This window comes from Gymnoscopelus braueri (assembly GCF_963280865.1).
Source record: "Gymnoscopelus braueri genome assembly, chromosome: 19".
Lineage (NCBI taxonomy): Eukaryota > Metazoa > Chordata > Actinopteri > Myctophiformes > Myctophidae > Gymnoscopelus > Gymnoscopelus braueri.
In genome coordinates this window covers 3,113,041-3,120,214 of record NC_137621.1, presented here as the reverse complement: position 1 = coordinate 3,120,214, position 7,174 = coordinate 3,113,041, and the positions used below count along the sequence as shown (strand labels likewise).

Genomic DNA, 7,174 nt, shown 5'->3' with positions numbered 1-7,174 from the left:
CATGGTTCAATGTTGAACATTAGTGGTATTCCCCTTTACGCCTAATTGTATACTCCATGGTACAAAGATGTCAAAACAAACTATCTCATTTGCCGAGCTGCCTCAACGCTTGCGTCATCGTTGCAAAGTCAGCCAATGCCTAAATATGGAGTTGTATGTCAGTCTTTGCCCAAATATGGCGATTGGTCCATGACATCAGACTGACCCACCAAGTACTCTGCTCGGCAATATCGGGTCATTTGTGTTTATTCTTCTATTTCAACAGCCAACAAGTCATGATGTCAGAGGTCCTGAAGAAGCGGAAGGTGAAGACGCTCCTCAGTGAGGGAGGAAGTCCTCCGGAGATGAAACGCAGCAGAGAAGGAGACCAGCAGCAGCAGGACGCGTACAGCGAGGAGGCGGAACTGGACCGACGCGACCCGGAGCAGGACTACCTGCAGTACAAACGGACGTGCGAGAGCTTGGCCAAGCTCATGGGCGAGATACAGGAGCTCAAGGCCGACGGAGGAGCCAAGGAGGACGGCTCAGTCGAGGCGGAGCGGAAGCGCATGCAGAGCTGCATCCACTTCATGACCCTGAAGAAACTCAACCGCTTGGCCCACATGCGACTGAAGAGAGGCCGAGGCCAGACGCACGAGGCCAAGCAGAAGGTGGACGTGCTGCACCTGCAGCTGCAGAACCTGCTGTACCAGGTCATGCACCAGCAGAAGGAGATCGGCAAGTGTCTGGAGTTCAAGTCCAAGCACGACGACATCGACCTGGTGAGCGAGGAGGAGTTTTACAAGGAGGCCCCATCTGCGACATCCAGGCCCGACGTCACCAGAGAAGACCCGCACCAGCGCACCCTGGCGCGCCTGGACTGGGAGCTGGAGCAGAGGAAGAGTCTGACGGAGAAATACACAGAGTCTCAAGCCACTAAAGAGAACACGCAGAAGAGCATCGAGGTGAAGAAGGAGCGCCTGAGCAGCCTGCAGCCGGGGCTGAATGTCATCATGCAGGCCTCCGTGCCAGTGCAGGAGTATCTGTCCATGCCCTGCTCCGAGCCGAGCCAGAGGCAGACGGAGATCGCCCGCCAGCTGCCCGCCTCTCTCTACGTCTTGTTCGTCCAGGCCTCCGCTTACGGACGGGCCTGCGACACAGAGCTGTCCGTGTCGATCACCGGTGACGTAGAGGAGGCCAAGGCTTTGTCCAAACGCCCCGAAGTTTCCCAGGCTAACGAGAGCCCCTCTGATGCAGAAGAACAGGGGGAAACAGAGGAGCAGGAGAAAACAAAGAGGAGAAGGCCCACGACGGGCGGCCAGCTGGAAGATAAACGACGTGAGATGCTGAAGAGACACCCTCTGTCCCTCTGTTTGGACATCAAGTGTAAAGACAGCAGCGTTCTCCATCTGTACTTCTACTACCTGACAAACCTCAACATCATGACCGTGAAGACCAAGGTGTCCACCTCCACCGACCTCGCCTCCGCAGCCGTCGTCAGTGCGGGTGAGCTGCTGAACCCCAGTACTCTACTCGCCTGCCTCTACGCCAGCGGCCAGGGCCAGGAGATGCCCTACCCGGCCAACCGCTACCAGTTCGACAAAGTCGGGATCGTGTCGCTTGCTGACTACGTCGAGGAGCTGGGCCGCCCCTACCTGTGGGTCCAGAATCTCGGAGGACTGCTGTTCCCCGGCGATGATGCCCCGGAGGGTGGTGGCGGTGTGGCCGGTTCTCTGAGCGCCAGCCACATGGAGAGCACCGTGAAACTGCTGAGGGGCCGCGTGGAGTCGCGCCTGGCCCTGCGAGGACAGTTGGCCTTGCTGGAGAACGGCGTCGTGCTGGTCTCCGGCGGCGAGTGTCAGCATCCCTTCCCCGGCAAAACTGTCTCCCGGTTGGCTTCCTGGACCGCCATCTCGTACCGAGAGTACGGGGAGCTGGCGTTCACACGGCACGTGATGGACGGCGGTCTGGCTAAGGAGACGGACATGTACTTCGTGGGCGTGGTGGAGAGGGGCGGCGCTCGCCTCCGGGCCGCGGTGGCGTTGAGCCCCCGGTACCCGGTGGTGTCCCCTCTGTTCTCCCTGTCGCTCAGCTGGAAGGGAGAGGAGCACAGCGGGAGTACGGACGACGACCTCAGAACCGTGGAGAGGCAGGCGAACGACGTGTTCAACGACCAACCCCGGGGAACCCGTCCGGGTCCCCAGCTACTGACCAATCAGGTCGCCCGCCTGTGTGTCGGTCTCGACGCGTATTTGGAGGCGGCGGACGGCCGAGGCGACGGTGTGGAAAGACCCGGCGAGGACCAGGGAACGAGTTCTGCCTCAGCTGAACTGGACGAGCCCGTCGATGGGAGTCTCAGCACGTCATAACACAACTCATCCTGTTATGATTCTAGGAACAGTGGTTCTCAACCTGTGGGCCAGGGACCACTGTTGGGGCCGCGAGGGTATTGCAAGTGGGCTCCCAGATATTTGCCAAAACAATAAGGTTTTAATGATGATATAACATCGATATAAAATGTAAATAAAAATGGTTTATTTTTTTTATACTATCTTAGTTCCATTGATCCAAGCCGGCTGCCGTGTTAAGGGGTCAGATGGGTGGGCCCTGATCCGGAAAAAGGTTTATAACACTTTAGAGCAGGGGTCTTCAACAGGGGGTCCTCAGAGTTACTACAGGGGGTCCGCCATATCTATGTGAGATAGAATATTTTCTCTCTTTTTTTTTCTTTTTTTTACACTAACCACTTGAACCCCAGCATCCCTATTCTGGGGTGAAAATTCACCGAAAATAGCAGATCTACAAGCTCACATCGCGTCACAGCGTGACGCGATGTCAGCTTGTAGATCTGCCATTTTTGGTGAAGTTTGGTGTAGAGGCAAAAAGAAAAAACAAGTACAGAGCCAAATGTCAAGTTAGTCATCTCCCCTTTACCTGGGATAAGTGACCCGCGGGGCTTACCCTGCTAACACGTCACTATGACTTAGGCATAACCATAAACAATCCAGGGATCTCCATATATGGGCATAAAAGGGACATGGACTGACAGATACAGATATCTCCATATGTGGGCATAAATAGGACACAGGGTAGACAGACAGATACAGAGATCTCCATATATGGGCATACATGGGACACAGACGGGTAGGCCTACAACGGGTTCTCTGAAATGCCCTCGACACTATGACTAACGGTGCGTTTTAACAGCGGGCGATTCAGGATAGTATTTTCCGGAAGTGCATTATATGTCTATGAGAGCCGGAAACTACTGGCAATGAGGCGAAGTGGGCGGGGGTACGATGTTGATCTGAAAAGATGGATTTTATTTATCTTTTGGACGATGTCGCCCGGCGATCGTCCGGAGACTCGCCCGCTGTTAAAACGTACTGTCAGAAATACCGGCCGGATCGGCTTTGCAAAGTAGGGTGTGAGGGCCGCGTAGTGGCCAGAATTCTAGATTTACATTTTACATTTTATTTTTCAATTTCCATTTCTGATAAGCAGTAAAGCTAAATAATATTTCTAATTCATATTAGGTCAGATTTGCGCGACTGTAAATAGGAAATGGAAGTGGGGAGGAGGAGGAGGCATCAATCTGACCCTATCCCTGGGTAATTTTCAGACCGGTTGCTCCAGACTGTATGACAGAAGCATAGGCGATTTCTGCCTCTGCCAGCAGGAGTGCCAAAGGAAATATATGAACATAATTATGTGATGTTTTTATATATGAACATGTGTTTATCATATATGTGACATTTTCGAAATTGGCCGCCTGCATATATGTCACTACATATATGTTGACATAAGATATGAGACATATATTTCTTATATATCCATATGCACATGAATATGGCATATATAGAACCTGAATATGGCATATATGCAGCATTTGTTCTGCATATACCGGTACTTGCCATATATTGGCAAAGGGGGTCAATTGCCCCCCTTGCCCCCCCTATGAATTGCCACTAGACTTGACTAGATTTGAACATTGTGTGAGGCAACAGTCATGGCTGCACAGAGACTATACTGAACACAACAACCATTTATATTTATTATCCCCTTCACGACCGAAGCACATTTAAATAAGAGAGCAGAGATTGGCCTCTATAGTTTTACCATGTCCAGTCTATACTTCCCAGTATACTCACACTGGAGTATAGAAGAGGAAGAGCGGCTTTACTCCTATCAGACACAAAATCACACCATGTCCGCCAGTGTAGAAAAGACAATCAGTCACTCTCTCTTTTTCATCGGGCTGCAGTGTGTTTGTATGAAAACACTCTTATTGCCATTCAAGCCCTTCTCTACCATCTCATCTCATGAATACACATCTGTCAGCCTAAAGGACACACAATGTTAATAACTCGCATCCATTATTCATGTGTGTGTGCGTGTGTGTGTGTGTGTGTGTGTGTGTGTGCGTGCGTGTGCGTGTACACTTGAATTACTATACCTGTGAGGACCCAACGTCCCCACCAGTATAGTGAAATTTGAGAAATAGACGTTGTGAGGACAATTGTCCTGGTCCTCACAAGAATAAGGGTCTGTTTTATGGTTTAAAAATATCTATATATAAAGGTAAGTTTACAATTAGGAAAAGATTCAGGTTGACCGCAGGGGTTTAGACATTTAGAGGTTAGGTTTAGGGGTTGGGGTTACAGTTCTCCCAATTTTATTACTTAGTTGTGCACCGGAATATAGCCGATCTACAAGATTCAATGGCATTCGATGCTTAAAATTTCCTCAGTTATACAAACCTGTGCGTGCATGTTTACATGTGTGCGTGTTAAACAGCTTGGTGGTGTATTTCCTGGTGGTAATTGATCCATTCCCTGCTCGTTATGGCAGGTGATCTGTTCTCTAGACACAGATGCATACAGAGGAACCTCAGCCTGTTGCCGTAGCAGAGTTTCCTATGAAGTGTCTTATCCATCATACAGTTTGTCTGCATAGATAGATAGATAGATAGATAGATAGATAGATAGATAGATACATAGATAGATACGATAGATACGATAGATAGATAGATAGATATACCCCCAGGGGTCCTTGACGGTTCGACTGAACCAGTTGAACCACTTTAATCATATATACATGGGCTATTTGAAAATAGCTTGTGTGTTGGTGACATGCTCCAAGTTATTGTTTAATGTTTGTCATGTAGCATTCTTTGAAGCCTGACGCCATGGACCTCCATATTTGGAAAAGAATGACCCCTTAATTCCATATTTGGGTATTTCAGAGTCATTGTGACCTCATCGCGAGAGTAAACGAGAGTCTGGCCTGCAGACCAGCTTATAACGACCGCCGGACTCCCATGGTAAACCCAGCTACCTGGCCGCTAGGATCGTAAGCAGAACAGTGGACCGGTGTAGCAGCAAGCATGGCTTCCAACGCCTGCAGATCAATGCTATCTCAAGCTGTGGCGGCAGTCAGGAGACCAACACTTCGTTCGGCGTCTGTCTCCTCCAGGGGGAGGGGGATGCAAACCGTCACTCTGATTCCCGGTGACGGAATCGGCCCGGAGATCTCCGCGGCCGTCGTGAAGATCTTCGAAGCCGCGAAGGCTCCCATCCAATGGGTGGAGAGAAACGTAACGGCCGTCAAAGGCCCCGGAGACAAGTGGACGATCCCTCCGGACGCCAAGGAGTCCATGGACAAGACGAAGATCGGCCTCAAAGGGCCCCTGATGACACCCGTGGCCTCCGGACACCCCTCCATGAACCTGCTGCTGAGAAAGACCTTCGACCTGTACGCCAACGTGCGCCCCTGCGTCTCCATAGAGGGCTATGAGACGCCCTACGCCCACGTCGACCTGGTCACCATCCGCGAGAACACAGAGGGGGAGTACAGCGGCATCGAGCACGTGATCGTGGACGGCGTGGTGCTGAGCATCAAGCTCGTCACGGAGGGCGCCAGCAGACGGGTCGCTCGCTACGCCTTCCAGTACGCTCGGAACAACGGGAGGAGCGGCGGCGTTACGGCCGTGCACAAGGCCAACATCATGAGGATGTCCGACGGTCTGTTCCTGAGGACGTGCCGGGAGGTGGCCGCAAGCTACGAGGACGTCCACTACTCCGAGATGTCCCTGGACACAGCGTGTCTCGGCCTGGTTCAGGACCCCACCCGGTTCGACGTGCTGGTCATGCCCAACCTGTACGGCGACATCCTGAGCGACCTGTGCGCCGGTCTGATCGGAGGACTGGGCGTGACTCCCAGCGGGAACATGGGAGCCGACGGCGTGGCCATATTCGAGTCGGTCCACGGCACGGCTCCGGACATAGCAGGCTCGGACAAGGCCAACCCCACCGCCCTGCTGCTCAGCGCCGTCATGATGCTGAGACACATGGGTCTCCACGGTCACGCCGGGAGGATCGAGGCGGCGTGTTACGACACCATCCGAGACAGGAAGGTGCTGACCAAGGACCTGGGAGGCAACTCCAAGTGCTCCGAGTTTACAGCCGAGATCTGCCGTAGAGTTCAGGACATGGAATGAGACAGTGGTTCTCAAACGTTTTTGTCTCAGGTCACCCCTGTAAATAACTTATTCATCCAAGGCTACCCTGAATTACATTGTTACTTTATAGAACCTTACATTTGTCATATGATACGTAGATATGTAAATCTTCCTCCCCCTAAGATGCAGTATGTGTCACGAGGAAAACTTGAGAGAATAGTAGTTTCCATTACTAGCCTACTTGACATTTAACCACAGCATCCCTATTCTGGGGGGAACGTTCACCAAATATAGCAGATCTACAAGCTCACAACGTGTCACGTTGTGACCCGTTATGAGCTTGTAGATCTGCTATTTTCGGCAAGGAGGCTTGGTGGTCGTCTTACTAACTATAGAGGGTTTAAGTGGTTAAACTGAAATGAAATTCCAAATATTATCAAAGTATTCTGCGGCACCCCTGGACTTGCGTCACAGCTAGGGTTGGGACTCGTTTTAACGGTTCCGGTTCCGGTTCCCTCTTAACGGTTCCGGTTCCTTAACGGTTCCGGTTCCGGTTCCCTCTTAACGGTAACGGTTCCTTAAGGTTCCGGTTCCCTCTTAACGGTTCCGGTTCCTTAACGGTTCCGGTTCTGGTTCCGTTTCCCTCTTAACGGTTCCCGTTACGGTTCCTAATATTCTTTTTTTCCTTTTTTTTCCTGACATCCGTTATACTTATTAAATACAAGTACATAATAA

The 7,174-nt window shown here is 51.4% G+C and overlaps 2 protein-coding genes across 2 annotated transcripts; both read left to right on the top strand.

Moving 5' to 3' along the window:
* Positions 1-275: 275 nt before the first annotated feature.
* LOC308074050 (THO complex subunit 5 homolog) lies at positions 276-2,348 on the top strand (the record flags this gene model as incomplete). The annotated part of the gene is made up of 1 exon (XM_080413389.1): positions 276-2,348. One exon carries the CDS (start codon positions 276-278, stop codon positions 2,346-2,348), a length of 2,073 nt encoding a protein of 690 aa, XP_080269515.1.
* Positions 2,349-5,365: 3,017 nt separating this feature from the next.
* Positions 5,366-6,478, top strand: LOC308074027 (isocitrate dehydrogenase [NAD] subunit alpha, mitochondrial-like; the record flags this gene model as incomplete). The annotated part of the gene is made up of 1 exon (XM_080413364.1): positions 5,366-6,478. The coding sequence occupies one exon, from the start codon at positions 5,366-5,368 to the stop codon at positions 6,476-6,478; it is 1,113 nt and encodes a 370-aa protein (XP_080269490.1).
* Between the last annotated feature and the right edge of the window lie 696 nt (positions 6,479-7,174).